This window comes from Chinchilla lanigera, unplaced genomic scaffold (genome assembly GCF_000276665.1).
Source record: "Chinchilla lanigera isolate Chin_1 unplaced genomic scaffold, ChiLan1.0 scaffold00032, whole genome shotgun sequence".
Lineage (NCBI taxonomy): Eukaryota > Metazoa > Chordata > Mammalia > Rodentia > Chinchillidae > Chinchilla > Chinchilla lanigera.
The window spans coordinates 10,999,420-11,016,986 of record NW_004955433.1 but is presented as its reverse complement, the minus strand read 5'-3'; the positions used below and the strand labels follow the sequence as shown (position 1 = coordinate 11,016,986).

The window sequence follows — 17,567 nt, the reverse complement described above, 5'->3', positions numbered from 1 at the left end:
TGGTTTTGGTTTTTCTCTGGTACCGGGAACCGAACTCACGACCTTGCACTTGCCAGGCAGGCGCTTTTGCCACTGAGCTAAATCCCCAGCCCCTACAACAGTTTTAACAAAGAAAAAATACACTGAAAAATATCAAATGGCATTAAATAGATGCTAATGTCTTACTTACTTGCACCAAATCTGTCTTTTCAATAAACCGTCAGACAATAACCCTCTTCTCTATTCCTTTCCCTTGCCTCCTTGGAGGTGGCAGGGGGGTGGGGTGAGGTGAGGCAGCGGTAGTGGCATTGGAGATTGAACCCAGAGCTACATCCCCAGACCTTTTCTATTTTTTGAGAGCAGGTCTCACCAAGTCTCCAAATTGTTACCTTTTTGCCTTGGCCTCCCAGTGCTGGGCGTACAGGCATGGCCACCACATGCAAAGCCATCCCCAGATGTTTATTGACAGAGACAGACAGGCAGGCAGACACACACACACACACACACACACCCCTCTGAAGTTATACACAAAGGGAAAAGCACACACACACACACACACACACACACACACACACACCCACACCCACACACACACACACACCTCTGAAGTTATACACAAAGGGAAAAGACCTGTGATGGTATCAGAATAGTGGTCAGCTCAAAAAGAGATAAATGGGACTAGGAATTTCAAAGGTTATCTATAGGTTAATTTTTCTAATGAAAACATTTGAAAAATGTTACATCAGCTAAGCCTAGGTAGTGGGTTTATTGAGTGCTTTTATTCTTAGTTTGTACAATTTTTTGTAGTGTTTAGTCTGGAAACTGATATCTTTATTATGTTTTTAGGAACTCACGCTTTTAAGTTGCCAAATCATTTTGATTCTAATAGTTTTTAAGAATTATTTTTTTATTTTTGTTTTTGTGATACTGGAGATGAACCCAGGTGTGCTGTACCACTGAACTATGTTCCTAACCCTTTTTATTTTTTTGAGACAGGGTCTTGCTAAGTTGCCCAAATAAGGCTCAAACTCTTGATCTTCCTGCCTCAATCTCCCAAGTAGCCTGGGATTATAGGCAAGTGCCACTTTGTCCAGCTAAATTTACTTTTTCATTTAATTAGGCTAGATTTCCTTCTTATAGCTCAAATTACTATGCATCTTCTTTTAAATAAATACTAAAGTCTAATCAATAAAGGGTTTTTCTAAAACTTAAAAATATGAAAATTGGCTGTCCTAGAACCTAAGAACCTTTTAACTCAAACACACCACTGAAATGGTAATAAGCTGCAGAAGACCCAGACAAAGTTCTCACCACAGTTCTTTCTCCAGACAATGGCAGTTTAGATCAAAGTGTCTCCAAAACATATCCTCCCATTAGAATGAGCTGTTCCCCTTCTAAGGTATCTGTTTTCCAGAAATAGTTAAAGACATCACACATATGCACACCTATGTTTACTGCAGTACAACTCTTAATAGTTAAATCTTGGAAGCAGCCTATATGTCCATCAAGTGAATGGATAAAGAAAATGTATTTATACACAAGAGAGGACTAGTCTGCCATAAAGGATAAAATTGAGTCATTTGAGGGAAAATGGATGTACCTTCAGGTCATAATGTAAAGTGAAAGAAATTAGACACACAAGCTTAAATACTACAAGGCTTCTCTCATATAAGAAACCCAGAGTATCAATTATTTAAAGAGCAAAATAAAAGATTACAGGAAATGGGGAGATACATCTTTTGCAAATGAGACCAATAAACACAGGGAGGAAGAAGGAGGGAAAAGAAAGGAAGTAAGAATTTTATGTAATGTCCCAGCTGCCCACAATAAATGTAATTGTTATGGACTGCAAACATGTACCAATAAAAATTTTTAAAATTTCAAAAAAGAAGAAATTATAATAAATCAAACTAACCAATTAAAAATGAAATCATTAAATATAAAAGTAATCTCAAATCCATCAATTTTTTGCAGTAAGAGCAAATACTGATATAACTAAAAGCTGCCAGCTGTATCTAGTGTATGTGATAATCATGCATAGCACATTTTAAAATTATTTTTCATCAGAAATGTGTTTACAACAACTTTTTCAAGATTACTATCAACTAATGGTAATAGTGTACTCAATGTTAATTCTTCTAGTATCATATTGAGACATTATGCTTATCTTACATATGGAAAAAATTTTATAAGTATTTCACTTCCCTATATTAAGCCCAACTTAACACTCAGAAGCATATCTAACCTATTGCTAAAAAATATTTAGTAGAGCTGGCACAGTGGTGCACACCTATACTCCCAAACTAATGAGCCTGAGGTAGGAGAATCTCCCTGAGTTCAAGGCCAGCCTGGGCTACACAGTAAGTTCAAAGCCAGCCAGAACCAGTGAGATCCTGTCTCCAAAAAAAAAAAAAAAGAAAAACAAACCCTTTACACACTATCTGAGGAAAAATTAATTCTTTTAGTTTTAATCTTTTCAAACATGTATGATCACACTGGTTTGCTCACTCTTAAAAGTTTCATATAATCATTCCAATTTTTGCTTAAATACATCATAAGTTGCATCATAATTACTATTCTATTTTTTAATTAAATTTTATTTTATGGAAAAAGGTAAAACAAGGCCCCACCCCTAGTCCCACACAAGAGGACCTAGCAAAACAGCTGGCAAGCTACACAGCTAAACTCTAGCAATTACAAGCTGTATTATCCAGAAATGGAGAAAATGAAGATTTGCTAAAATTGAAGAAAGATTTACAAGAAGTTATAGAACTAACCAAAGACTTCTGTCAACTCAACCGTCAGAAACTCTTACAAGTTCAGACAGTTTTGCTTCCAGTCAGCCCACTCATTCATGGAAAGTAGGAGACAAGTGTGTGACAATCTGGAGTGAATACGGACGGGGTTATGAAGCGGAGATTGTGGAGACAGATGAAGAGAATGACACTGCTGCAACTGCCTTTGCTGGCTGTGGTAATGCTGAAGTGACTCCATGCTGAACCTCAAGCCTGTAGAAGAAGGAAGGAAGGCAAAGGAGAGCAGTAGCAGCAAACCCATGTCAAAAAAAAGAAATGACTGCCCAACAGAGTGAATATAAAAAGAGAAAGCTTTGAAAAAAGCACAAAGAATAAGAGAAGACCAGAAAGTGAAGTGGCAGCAATTCAACAACAGAGCCTACTCTAAAAATAAAAAAGGCCGGGGAAAGAGGAGTATTTCTGCTTCACCCGAGAGTGTAACTGGCAAAGTTGGAGCAGGAATCTATGGAACTGCTGGTAACCCTGAAGCAGTATCAAGATACTTCTAAATACAATGTCAGCGAGGAGTCCTGGGTAATCATGACTATGGAGGAACAAGAAAACAGCCTGTTGCTAGACACAGGTGCAAGTCTCTCGGTCCTTCTTTTCAATCCTGGCCTTCCTTCCAGCCATCATACCTCAGTGAAAGGAGTCACTGGTGAGGAGGTAATATGCTATTTTTGACAACCCTTAGGCTGTAACTCCTTAATAGGTCCCTCTTGCATATCTCTGTCTTCCTGAGAAACCACTCTGAAGATACCACCATGTATTACAGCAGCCATTGATATTTTCCTACTAATCTATCCATAACTGTGTAAAGTTTGTAATGTTCCTATCCTATTTCATAAATGGATGTATGTTTATTATTATGTGTTTCCTACAACAACCATTGAGAATAGTTAATGATTTTTCAATAGGTCACTCATGTATAGCTCTATGTATTTTCTTTAGAAGCCACTTTGAAGATACCAAAGTATAGTACAACAATTCTTGATAATCTCCTACCTCTTTTGTCTGTAACTCACTATTATTTGTCTATTTGTTTTCCTGAGAAACTATTTTGTAGACAATAATATGTAAAATGATAACCACTGATAATTTCCTACCATTTTGTCTGTAATTTGCTAAGTCCCCCCTATTATTATGTTATCCTTCTTTTATTCTTTAAAATAAAAAATTTAATAAAAAAAGAAAAAAAATAAATAAATACAATGTCAGGCATTTGATGCCTCAATAATCAGAAAAATTGTTGAATTTTATCTCTACAGGGCTTTACATTTGAATTTTTATCCCCATATTTTTCTGAAGGTAAATTTGCTAGGTGAGTAAGGAAGATACCACTGTTGTCACTGTTTGACTTCAACAGAATGAAACTTGAAGAAATTGCATTTGATAAACTGTTATTCATTTAACTTTTCATTTAACTACACTACTACTGTAGTTCCCTCAGAGTTTACTGAATAAGGTAACTTTTCTACATAGAAGCTGCTTCATTTGGCACATAGGTGAACTGTTGATATACTAATACCAAGCCCACACTTACAGTTGTAACTTGGAATCTGACACACAATTATTCATTGGAAAATGAAGGCAAAACACCAATCACCTGTTAGAGATCTTTTTTGGCTTATTTTCAACTTTAAAACCTAGCTACTGTCAAGGTAAACCTAAAGATAGGTTACTTTACAATGGCAAAGTTTGTTTTGAAGTATTTCTTTCAGTAACTTGTTTCCTAAGCCAATTAGACTATCTCTAAAATTAGTCGTCTTTTTTTTTTTTTTAATTCGTTCAGCTTTATGTAGAAAAACGTTTAGAATGAGCTTCCTTTTTAAGGTGCTTCTGTTTGGTGTTTTGTGGATTTGTTTTTTGTATGTTTGCTTTTTCCTTTAATTTTTCACTTAAGGTAGTGGTACTGTTTTTTTGGACGTGTAATGTTTATATCGGAAAACAAAAAGCTGATGTATAGAACTGTATACAATGTAAATACTATTTTTGTAAAAAACCAAGGCTAAATTAATGAACAAGAGTACTGAATGTTTCATCATTAAAAATTTCTTGTATTTCTTATGCATTAATCTGACCATAATTTCCCTGTATATTATGTTCATGTAGCTGAGTTTGTAATTTTAATTAACTAGATCAAATTGCCAGCATTTGCCAGGTGTGAACATCAGTTATCTGAAGTTGAGTTTAAGCCAAATACATGCACAGAAAAGAGCCTTCCTATTAATGGAAGATGATTTTTAGGATGTGTGTTAATTTCAGTTTTCAATGTTTAACTTTTATTAAATAAAGTATTTTTAAAAGGTGAATCAAAAATTTATAACAAAGTCATAGGAGAATAACACTAATTCATATAGTACATATTGCTAACTTTAAAGTGGTTGCTCAGGGTCATTACTGTTCTTAAAAAAAAACTACATGACAAGAATGTCATTTATCCCTATCTTCAACTATCAACATTCCTAAATATGAAATGTGAAAAACTGTGGCTTTCATACTCATCACAGATGCCTGCTTTAATAATGATATTATTAATAAATATCATAATGGTGCTGATATGCACTTAAATCTATAGAATTGAAAATTAAATATATGGCTTCTCTACATTTCAATGGCTCCCTATATTTGGCTCCTCTATATTTGCCCTTAATATATCACTAACAGTTTTTGAATATTTATAATTCCTCTCATGCTTATCTCCCCCAAAGATAAAAGAAATTTAAGGAGATTCTTAGCACTGCACTTGCCTTCTTACGGAAGTCCTTTAAATTTACCTCAGTTTTAGCCAATAGTTTCCCAGAAAGAAAAAGTGAGTTAGGCATGACAGCACACATAACAGTCCCAGTTTCATGGGAAGATGAGATGGGAAGGTGGTTTGAGCCAGGAGGTCCAGCCCAAAATGGGCAACATGTACCATGGAAGATGGAAGGAAAAGGGAAAAGGAGTAAGGAAAGAAGGAAGAAAGTGACCCGAGATATATATACCCATACATTACAGATGAAAAACCTACAGGAGTAACTTTTCTGAAACTACTATGACAGTAGTTGGCAGGGCCAGAACCTAAACTTCAGTTCTGCTCCAAACTCAGTGTTCTTCCTCTTTTATCTGAAATACTTATACCTGAAAACCCACCCCTAAAAGACAAAACTCATTAATTCAACTTTCCAGTCATTATGGTGCAATTCCTGCAAGAAGAGACACAGATAACTAACTACATCAAGATGGTACCCAAAGCAAATGATATAACTGAACAGATAAATAACATAAAATACAGTTATCTCAATGTCTGTGAAAGATTAGTTTCAGGACTCTTCAGGGATACCAAAATCTGCCCAAGTTCTTGAAATAAAATAGTGTAAGTATTTATATATTGGAAACAACCAAATATGTCTATATTTTATAACACAACATATTAAAAATAAGTATTTTTACCGTAGTATGGTATTCTCATTTCTTATCACCCTTAAACACAATAAAATTTTACCTACGAAAGAAACCTGCCAACTTGTTATTTGATAGCAAGTCATGATCTTTCTAGCATTTTTTGCTTTTTTTGTATATGAAGATATAGGAAGATCTAGTGCAGCTCTAAAGCCCTTGAAAAAGTCATTGTAAACTTGTAGTGTTTTAGGTATAAAAGCATATATTCATGTGGGGAAAAAATGTTGCTTAAAAACTGTTCTTCCATAATTTGTAAGGTATTCCTTGCACACAAAAAGTGCAAGGAAGGTATTATTTACACAGTTTTCCATAGCAAATGATCAAATTTTATATAGATGAAAACTGTAGTCCATGCTTCCTAGTTAGGTAATTATCATATCTTTCCATATTAATACCCATAACACATTGCATTAAAATATTTCCTTAACTTAAAAGTCATTTTAGTCCAGTTACCCAAAAAAACCTGATCACTCATTTTAGTACTCCAAGTTACTTTTTATTCATGTTATAGTGATTGGGAACGAAGTTTGATTACTTTGTAGCTCCTTACTCATTATTTTCAATTTCAGGCATTAATAATTATAATATTATTAGAATAATTGATCATCATAGTATTACATTAATTGAATAAATGCATAGTCCTAACATATTTGAGAGTATACCTCATCAATAAAATTCCACAAAATTTTTTTAGACCTACTCTGAAGTTTTGCTTGAATGTCATGCTCTTCTCACACTGTACTAATCCACAAATTTCTCAGCCATCACTGGCTTTTCCCTACTCTGGAATTCACTTCCAATTCATCTTTCACCCTTAAGCATGCATGGTTGAGGTCAATAGCTGTTAACAACTAGAGTTTGTTATTCTGCTTTCTGGGAGACAACACATAGCTTAAACCTTTTATAATGTAAGGTAGTACATAGTTCAATACTAATTAGTATACTATTTCAAAAACTAGCAAATCATTGTACAAATTTTCAATTAGAATAGAACGTTTTAATCTAGAAGTTTGACAGAAATGTCAAAAACAAAAACTACTCTACTTGAAAAAGCAGCTAAAAAAGTAATTTCAAGAAAATTTCTATTTTGTAACTTTTCCTCTCTTTTCATGATAACACAAAAATTAGTTAAGTTTCTGCTTATGATAATTTTTAAATATCTAATGTGTTCCATAAAGTCTTACTTAAGTAAGGGTAATTCTGGAAGTATAAAAATCATCATCAAAAATGTGACCAGCAAGACTTAGCTCTAACAATAATTTAGGATTTCTCCTCATCTTTTCCTCACAAAGCATCAGTATATTTTCGAATGGGGAGAGGAAGAAATCATTTAGTATATTATCACTGTTGTTATTATATGTTACAATACATTAACACACTTTGAGGTAAAGTGAAAATAGAATCAAATTGAGTTGAATCCAGTATGGCCACTGGTTGTGTGATTTGAAGTTCATTACTTAATGTCTCTGTTCCTCACTTTCCTTTCAGTTAAACTGACAGAAACCATCATGTCCATTCATGAGAAGCCACTTTGAAGATATCAATATGTAATACAACCACCATTGTTAATTCCCTACCACTTTGTTTGGAACTCTGTATTGTCTGTATTGTGCTTGTGATATGTTGTAAAATGTTGTATGTCTGTTAATGTTTCCCTCCTTTTATCCTTAAAATAAAAAAAAAAAAAAAAGAAACCATCATGTCCAAATAAAAGGACTGTTGTGTACAGTATTAATACATGTTAAGTATACAAGTTGTGTGTTAATATATGTTAAGTATCTTTTATATTGTACTTCATCAACCTTATAATAAATAGCACACTGTTCAGCCACTTAAAATCATTCTCAGAAAAAGATTTAATGACATGAAAAATGTATACAGCATACTACTGGAAAGTTAAAAACCAACTTTCCCAAAATTATAAATTATATAATCTCAATTTTATTTCTTAAAAATGCAAAAATATGAAATTGGAGGATGAGAAAGACAATAGATGTTAACAGATAACATAGCAAAATATCAACAGTGGCTATATTTTGGTAATGACATTACAATTAACTTATTTTCCATCCATTTTCTATATGACCTAGTTAGTTATAACAATTATGACTGAAACTTATCAAAAAAAGTACATCTTAAAATATGCCTTATAAGGCCTGCCCAACCTGTGTTTGGGTTATTTTTTAAAAGTTTCTGAACTATTAAAAGTTCATTGGAATAAAAAAGCCAACAAAGCATTATGTAGAAGTATGTCCTAGTTCTATTTCCTGTTTTGATTGCTAGTTCAGCCCCATCCTACATATTTCACTGCCATGGAACTTCTTTACTAAATTTATAAACACTAAAAGATCACAGTGCTGCATGTTACTTCTACTCCACAATTACGACAAAACCTAAACAGTCTGTGTTATAAAACAAGCAGAACATATTTGTCTTGAGAGCAATGAAAACTTTAGTGTTATTCTCTCAAAATTCCTTCGCTCCAAAAGTTAGAAATGAAGGTAAGCTATTTTCAGCTTGTTTGCAGATTCAAATATTTAGAAATGCTTGCTCCCCAAACCTCTAGCCTCCCCTTGACATTCACACTCATCCTTAAGTGATGAGATTCCAGAACCAAATACATGACGCGTGGTCTCACCAGCATCTCCTTCTCACAACAGACACAGGCTTCAAGGCACCTGAAGGTATTTGACATTACATCTGCAATTATTCCACTTCGCTTGAGGAATAAGAAAACACAAGGCTTAGAAATATTCCTCAACCATCCAACATCTTCATTCTAGTTTTCTAGAGTTTTCAAAAGCAGAGATTTCTCAACCAGCAGATGAAAGAATACCTTAAGCTATACCAAAATATAGTTCATTTATTTTTATGAACTAAAAAATTATGCCATCCTATTATCTTAAATCTCTAAACTTGTTATAATACTAATTTTGAAATTATTAGTTACAGAAATTGATTTAAAAAAAAAACTCAAAAATCTTTTTTATATTATCTGAGGGAGCATCACAATGTGTCAGTTAATAGTACCCGTAACAATCCAGAACATGCCAAATATTTCAAAGGCAAAAAAAAAAAAAAATATGCTGTCAGAATCTGTCGTTAGTTCCCTACCCCTATTCCCTATCCACCATTCCATCTTTCCTCTATACCACAACAAACAAAATCCAAATATCACATTTTTGTGGTACTGCGCCTTTCCCAAGGCCTTTCCACTGAACTACATCCTCAGCCTTTAAAAATATTGAGGGTTTTCATTTGTCAGCTTTCTCATTGTTAGACACAATACCCCACAGTCCCAACTTGAAGCAGAGGTTTAATTTGGCTTACAATTTTAAAGGGATTCAGTCCATGGTCATCTGGCTCCAAAGCAGAAATATGGCAGAAGGGCATGGTAGAGCAAAACTGCTTAGTTCAGGAAGGCCTGGAAGCAGAGCAGGGGAACAGGGCCAGAGAAAGGAGCAAGGGACAAATAAGGATCCCAAGGCCACGCCTTCTTGCCCCACCCAGACACACCCAGAAGTATGCTCCACCAAAAAAAAAAAAAAAGGATCCCATAGCCAATCAAGTTGACACTCCACTCTAAAGCCACATTTGCTCAATCACTAAATTGCCCAGCCTGGGCTTGAATTTGTAATCCTATTGCCTGCCATAGCCTCCCAGAGTGCTGAGATTACAAATATCATTTTTAACACTAAAAAGCACGAGACATCTCCTGAGTTCAATTCCCAGTTTCAAAAACTAAATTAATTAATAAAATAAAATAAAAGCATAAGAAATTTGAAGCTGTAATCCTAACTGCTCTGGAGGCTGAAGCAAGAGAACCTCAAGTTCAATGCCAACCTCAGCAATTTAGCAAAATCCTGCCTCTAAAAATTAAAAAAATTTTAAGGGTTAGGAATGTACTTCAGGGATATAGCTGTTGTGTAGCGTGTGCAGAGCGCTGGGTTCAATCACTTACATTGAGAAAAGACAAGTTATAGGAAACTTAAGAACAGATCAAAAAGAAAAAAAGATACAGAATGCTTCATAAATTTTGCATGTCATCCTTCGAAGGGGCCATGCAGATCTTCTCTGTATTGTTCCAGTTTGGGTAGATTGCTGCCAAAGCGAGCACCAGACTTAGTTAAGTAAGAAAAAGTAATTCAAGCACACTACCCTTTATAAATTTTTGGACATTAAAACAATCAGCAAAAGCCTAGAAATTAGCAAATCAAACACTATGAAGCAAAAGCAGGGAGAAGGGGGGAAGATTTAAAGCTTTATTAATTTCTCAGCGTAGGATAAGTTGATTTTTGAAAAACTGTCTATGATGTGTCAAAAGAATTTCTCTTAGATGCTGGGTGTGGTAGAATATGCCTCCCAGCACTTGGGAGGCTGAGGCAAGAGGATGGCTACAGGTTCAAGGCCAGCCTGTTCTATATAGCAAATTCAAGGCCAGCTGAATATAGCAAGACCTTGTCTCAAGAAGAGGAAAAAAATTAGATAACCATGTATCTATAAGCTACCAGTAGAGACCAGTTTATTTATATGACCATTCCCTCAAAATCTGAGTTTTTATTCTGTGCTAAGGATTGAACCCAGGGCCTGCTAGGCCAGTGTTTAAATTTCTATCTCCTCCTTACTACTTTTTAAGGCCAGGAAAATATCTTTAGAAAAATTTGAATTAAAAAACAAAACACAGGCACCCCTTCTGGCATAGGAAGGGCACCTAAGATTAAGATCATGTTGATTGGGGCCCCTCACCCACAGGCTGCCTCCAATGCTGAGAGATAGATCAGGTGACCTTAGCTGTGCTCACTTTCCCTGGGGCTGTCCAGGGGCAGGGTCTGGGCCTGAGCACACAGACCCAGGCTGACCCAGGCAGCCCAGGTGCAGGGCAGCTTGCCCCACTCTGCCCAGAGGGGTCCAGCTTGTGGGGCTGCAAACATTCCAGATCTTCCTACTATGTCACATCCAGGCTGCCTCCAAAATAGCATCCCACCTAAGCACAGGATGCTCAGTCCGCACTGTCTCCTGACTCCCAGTAGTTCTGCCATCACTGGAAGATCCCTGCCCCCTGAGGCTGTGAGACACCATCTTTCCCCAGCCAAAGCTACAGGGTATTGAGGTACCAGTCAGATACCTTCCCACAAACGATCTGTTGTAGCAAACGACAATGGAGCTCCTGCCAGTAAAGGGGAAATCGATGTTAGATTCATGTTCAGATTCATGAATATTTCCATCCCAGAAAATCTGACATATGCTTCCAGTCTTGACAGATTTTTCACAGGCTGGTGGTACAGCAGCCTATACTACCACAGGGTGTCCAACCTTCCAGAATTTTATGATGGCCTAGAAAGTGGCTGTACTGATGATTCCATTCTCTGAGCCTTCGCACTTGAGAGGTTGAGGAACAACTTTCCCAAGAAAAACAATTTCTTTGGTGAAGTGAGAAGAACCTGAGCAGTCTGCAGTAGAAACTTCTTAGAGAACTCAGTCAAGAACTCAATCAAGCTTCAACTCATTTTCACAGCCACTGGGCAATAAACTTTCCATTTCTAGCCCTCAGGGCACAGAGATAGTCAAGATAGTCACTCCCTTCCTTTACAAGGCAATTACTGGTCTTTCACAGAGACACTACTTTAAAGCTCATGTTCAGATTTTACACCATTTGGGAAAAACAATTAATGGAGAGGTACTCTTCAGAAATGTTTTTCCCTGATAGAAAATGACCCTCCTTTATTCCCAAGTCCCTTTTTACTTTATAACATGCATTACAATAAGCCATCCATTTTTGTAGAATACTTTTCAAAAACAATTATAATTTGCTCCCATCTTTCTAGGGCCTAGATTTGCTTTACACAATAGGAAGAATTAAGTCATCAACTTTTACACAGCCAGGCTAATCATGGAAATGTGTCCAGGCTTCAAATAATTTGAGTTTTAATTTTTTTTTCTTGGTAGAGAAATAGAAAATTAAAATGGAAAGATATTTAATACTAAGTTTTAAAGAGAAGCTGTCATTGCAATGTGTCTTGACGCAGACTATGATAATGAAAGTATGGAAAGAAGACCCAAAAAGATGAATTAAAATGATGACAGGCCTTAAAAAAACAAAATTAAGATAAGAAGTAAAGTTAATGAATTTTATGGTTCATAACTTCAATTTTACAATGGACAAAGTGATCAATACAACTTATTGGAAATCTACATACAAAGCAGATAAATGAATTAAGTTCAAACCAGTAAGAAATTTTCTTACAGGGTCCTTATAAAATGTTTGATCCTCCTCCAGTAGAGGGAGCAAAATCATAATATTCAACTGCATCACAAGAAGGGGAGACGGGTTTCTCAAGTGCCTTTTAAGTATCTCGACATCTATCTAGACATTACAAAAACTGTGTTGAAAATATTATTTGAAACAGAATTCAGATAGATCCAGTGGAAAAGATAAAAATTTGATCTTCAAATACTGTAAGGCTTTGAAATAAAAAACTGGTTTTTCAACATTCAATTTCAAGAACCATGGTATACTTCAATGTCTACTGTTTCTTATAGGTAATCAAGGGTTAATGTATTTAATTTTTTTTTTATTTTTAGAGACAGGATCTTGCTATATAGTTTAGGCTGGTCCTGAACTCACTAGTTAGCCCAGGCTGGCCTTGAACTCACAGCAATCCTCCTGCCTCAGCCCCTGGAGTGCCAGGATTACATCACAGGCAAGCACCACCATGTCCGGGATTAATGCATTTTGTAAGTCTTTAACAGCAAGATTTAACACAGTGCCTGTCTGGCAAGTAGAAGGTCCTGAGTTTGATTCCTGATACCAAAAAAACAAGAGTTGAGAAATATAGTATATTACATGAAATACCTTTTCATTATAAAAGTAATAAATAACAAAAATTGTAGAAAACTAATGAAAAAAAGTATAACTGTACTGCCCTTGAACAACATTTCTTTCTGGCATTTTTCACATGCATATTTCCATATTACTATGGGGGAAAAAAAAGCATAATTAAGCTCGAAGAGGGGCTGGGGATTTAGCTCAGCAGCACAGTGCCTGCCTAGCAAGCGCGAGGTTGTGAGTTCGATTCCCAGTACTGAAAAAAAAAAAAAAAAAGTTGCAAGGACTGGGCCCACTCAGGAGGCTGAAGTAGAAGGATCACAAGTTCAAGGTCAGCCTGTGCAACTCAGTAGGATCCTGTTTTAAAATAAAAATTAGAGCTGGGCATGGTGGCGCACGCCTGTAATCCTAGCCCTCAGGAGGCTGAGGCAGGAGGATTGTTGCAAGTTTGAGACCAGCCTAGTCTACAAAGTGAGCTCAAGGCCAGCCTGAACTGCATAGTGAGATCCTGTCTCAAAAAGACAAAAAAAAAAAAAAAATAAAATAAAATAAAAATTAAAGGGCTAGGGATATAGCTCAGTGATAAAGCTTAATTCCCAGTACCACAAAAAAAATGTAATTATAAAAACATTTATTATTAAGTATTTTACAACTACAGATTAGGTACAGTCCTGAGCAATTTTACATTATTACAACTGTTAGATTTTTAAGTCTTTTTGACAGATCTTATTATTTCATGTATTAAAAGTGAGACAAAAAGAGATACAAACAAATTATATAACTACCTGAAAGTCACACAGCTAGTAAGAGAAGCCAAGACCCATATGGTCTGGTACTACAACTTGCACTCTGAACCACTTTACTGTAACCTTAATTTTGAATTACACTTTTCCTCTCATAATTAACAAGCTCTCAGTATTAGTCTTCAAAGTATTCTTAGCACTTATAGCAGTCCATTTAATAGGGATATAGTAACAAACTATGCTATTTCCATGTGTCCTGTATAAATATAAAAAGATAAATACCTGGATATATTACTTTTGCAATGTTTGGATTATTCTATTACCCCACCACATTGCTTTTCAAAATATTACATCAATTACCTAAGCAAAGTAAGTATCAATTCTACCATAAATTTTACAGTATTAAGCATTAAGTTTTTGGTTTTTTTGTTGTTTTGGGGATGCTGGGGGACCCCAGCCCTTTCGTATTTTGAGACAAGATTTCACTAAGTTGCTAAATTGTACAAGACAAGCTCAAACTAGTGATTCTCCTTCCTTAGACTCTGAGTGCTGGAATTACAGACATGTGCTATCATGCCCAGAACATATTAACATTTAAAAAATTTGTTTCAGAAACATAAAAATGAAAATATTCATTAAATTTTTATTATTAAAGTTATATATTATCCGGGTTTTGTTAATTCTCTTCCCTTTTCTGTGAATTTCAACTTATCTGCTTATTAATTTAGTTATCAACTGAGAGCTTAAGTTTTGCTAATCAATTTATATTAGCTTTTTGTAAGAATATTAACACTATATGCATCATATTTGCCATTAAGTTTTCTTAGTCTGTTTTATTTTCATTTAGGTTTCCCTTGTTTTTGATAAAATAACCTTCTGTTAAAAGTAATCATAAACCAGGCTTGGTGATGCACACTTGTAATCACAGCTATTTTAAAGGCTGAGTAAGGAAGGAGAATAGAGAGTTTAAAACCAGCCTGGATAATTTAGTAAGATCTTATCTCAAATTAAAACATAAAAATGATGGTCAGGGATATAGCTCAGCAGCACAGCACCTGCCTGGCAAGCGTGAGGTTATGAGTTCAATTTCCGGTACCCAAAAATAAAAAATAAACAAATAAATAAATAAATAAAAATAAAAGGGGCTGAGAATGTAGCTCAGTTGTAAAGTGTCCCTGGATTCCAATTTTTAAATAAAAGTAATCTTAATTTAAAGCTACAATTTAAAGCTTAAAACCTTATAATTTTGTAAATACAAAAGTCAGCCTACTACTTTGAGCACATCAGTGAACTGCTTTCAAGAAGACCTTTAAAGCAAGATAGGCCTATTTCATAATATGCATACTCAGTAGAATTCTGAGTTTAAGAAACCTTGAATAGACCTCATATAAAATTAACTCATGAGTAAAAGACCATTCTAGACCTAATCAATAAAAACAAACCAAGCAAACAAAAAGCTACATACCTGTCGCTGTAAACATAGTCGATTTCTGTCGTGTAAATGCTGATGATTAGAAAATGATGAATGCCAGTTCCGAGCCTGACACTGTAACTGAGTTTGGGCCATATCAGAAGGCCGTGCTACAAGATGTGAAGTAAAGTGTCTATCAAGATCATGATCTAAAACATGACTTGAATTATCTTGTCCAAATGTGGACTCATCAAATTGGGGAAGGAGCCCTTCCTGAAGGAGGTCCTCTGGGTCAAGTCCTGTGAATGGCTCAGTCTGTGATTCCACTTGATGAAGTAAATTCTCTTCCAAAGATGAAAAACCATTAGTTTCTACATGATCATTGAAGTGGCCCATTTGAGTTCCTGAGTCAACAGGATCTGGGAAGTTCATGTGCACAGGAGATAATTTTGAATTGCTATAATTACCCTGAGGATGTGACGAATGCAACATTTGGAAATTATTTGAATTCAATGATGTACTGGGGTTCAGGATATGCTGAGTGGATTCTTGCTTGATTCCCCTATGAGGTGAAAAGGAATTACTTCCAGTAAAATCAGATAAAGTCTGATTTGTATGATTGGGTGTAAGAACAGCAGAGGACTGAAGGAGACTATTTGGTGATATATGATTATTGGGAAAGGAATAATGTGAAGAAAACTGCTGTGAATTACTGACAGAACAAGAAGTCATATTTGGAGAAGGTCCATTAAAATTTCCTTCTTGATGACTGTTACATTTTAGAAAGTGTACTGAAGGATTTGACGTTTGAGAAAATTGCATTGAAAGAGACTGTTGTGAAGTAGACGCATTAGTTATTTGTGGTGGATGGTTAACATTGACTCTGTGTGGACCGGAAACATTAACATCCATAAAATTTTTAGACTGGCATAGAGAATTTTGGCCTGGGTTAAGATTATTCCGGTTTTGTTGGGAGCGTAGTGAAGTACACTGTGTTTGTTGTTCATTGGCCTGAAATAAGGCAAAGTCATGGTGTGCAACAAAGCTTTTACTTTGATGCATAGAATGTGAATGTCCTTGATGAAAAGGAGATCCATTTTGATTAGAAATGTTAGTAGCTGTCTGATGGCCCCACATTGGGCTGCCGTCTGCTACATCTGGAAACAAACCATTAGGCTGGTTTTGTGGGTGGTGAATTGGAGAACAATTAAACTGAGAGTGTGGCGATAACACATGTTCAGCTGGGCTACCAAAAGATTGATTAACTTGGTGAAACTTCATTGAATCAAACTGATTTAACTGTTCAAAATCAGTCATCTTCTGATGTGTTGGAGTACCTTGAACATGATTCAGTGAGTCTATGTGCAAAGGTTCAAACTCTGCACCCAAGTTCAATTCATCAACTAGTGAAACAGGTCCTGGCTGTACAAATGCATCATCTGACAAACCTTCCAAGGTCTCACCAAAAAGATTGGCATCATCAAAAAAGTCCATCATTGGATCTGTCATCTTGAAAATTCAGTAACAACTTCAGCCGTTCACTCCAGATGGAGTATATCCTGGTTCTCTGTTGCAGGTGTTACTGGATCATTTCTGAAGGTCATCAACTAATCCAGAACAGGCCAATGTTTATTATTGCTCTAGATATCGACATGTCACAAAGTGTCAGAATCCTAGGAAAATAAGAACAAAAGCAATTCAAATTTAACAGGTATTCATTAAACTTATATAAACAGATTATATGTGATTTTAAAAAAGTAAAATCTGATTTTTATAGGATAATTCATTGAAAATACTCTTTGATATTACCTAAAAGGTAGGGAAAAGAGCCTCCTCCAGTGGACACTTAAAAATAGTAATGCATTAATGCATATTATTTCATTTTGAAATTCATTTTAAGATGAAAGAATGTGAAGTAAACCAGTGAATAGTATGTCATATTTTCTTCCATACCATAAAATGGCTATCACTCCAACATCTAGCTAATATGTAACATTTTTATATATAAAAAATACTTCCATATTGTTTTGTTAAAATAATATCAGACCTTCTCAGATAAATATATTGCACTCTTTTGCTCTAGATTTCTTGATCAAATAATCTATTATTACATAGGATATATGTGGAACTGCATCAAGAAAAGTAACTGCATAGGGGACCAAGAGATGGAGTGACAGGGAGAAAGGGGACATAAAAAAATTAAGGCACATGTATTAGGCACATGTACCAATTTCCTACAATTAATGCAACCAGTATGTACTGCAAATATGTACAAATAAAAATAAAACAAGAGCAACTGCATAAGCGGGCCCAGAATTAGGTAAAAGTCACCTGGTCAGCTGACAAACAGCACAGACGTGCTGGGTAAA

At 35.3% G+C, this 17,567-nt stretch overlaps 1 protein-coding gene and 1 pseudogene across 9 annotated transcripts in view; one reads left to right on the top strand and one right to left on the bottom strand.

The window, feature by feature from the left end:
- The window catches only part of Chd9 (chromodomain helicase DNA binding protein 9), a 260,391-nt gene that overhangs the window by 144,175 nt on the left and 98,649 nt on the right, over positions 1-17,567 (bottom strand). For 8 of the 9 annotated variants that reach the window (XM_005388286.2, XM_013516197.1, XM_013516196.1 and 5 more), the window contains one exon: positions 15,253-16,871. In XM_005388286.2, the coding sequence (XP_005388343.1) occupies positions 15,253-16,707 (1,455 nt within the window). In that variant the 5' untranslated portion in view covers positions 16,708-16,871. Of the gene's footprint in view, positions 1-15,252; positions 16,872-17,567 lie in introns of those variants that run through there. The other variant, XM_005388293.2, reaches the window with a different exon arrangement.
- On the top strand, positions 2,049-4,593 carry LOC102029322 (annotated as a pseudogene).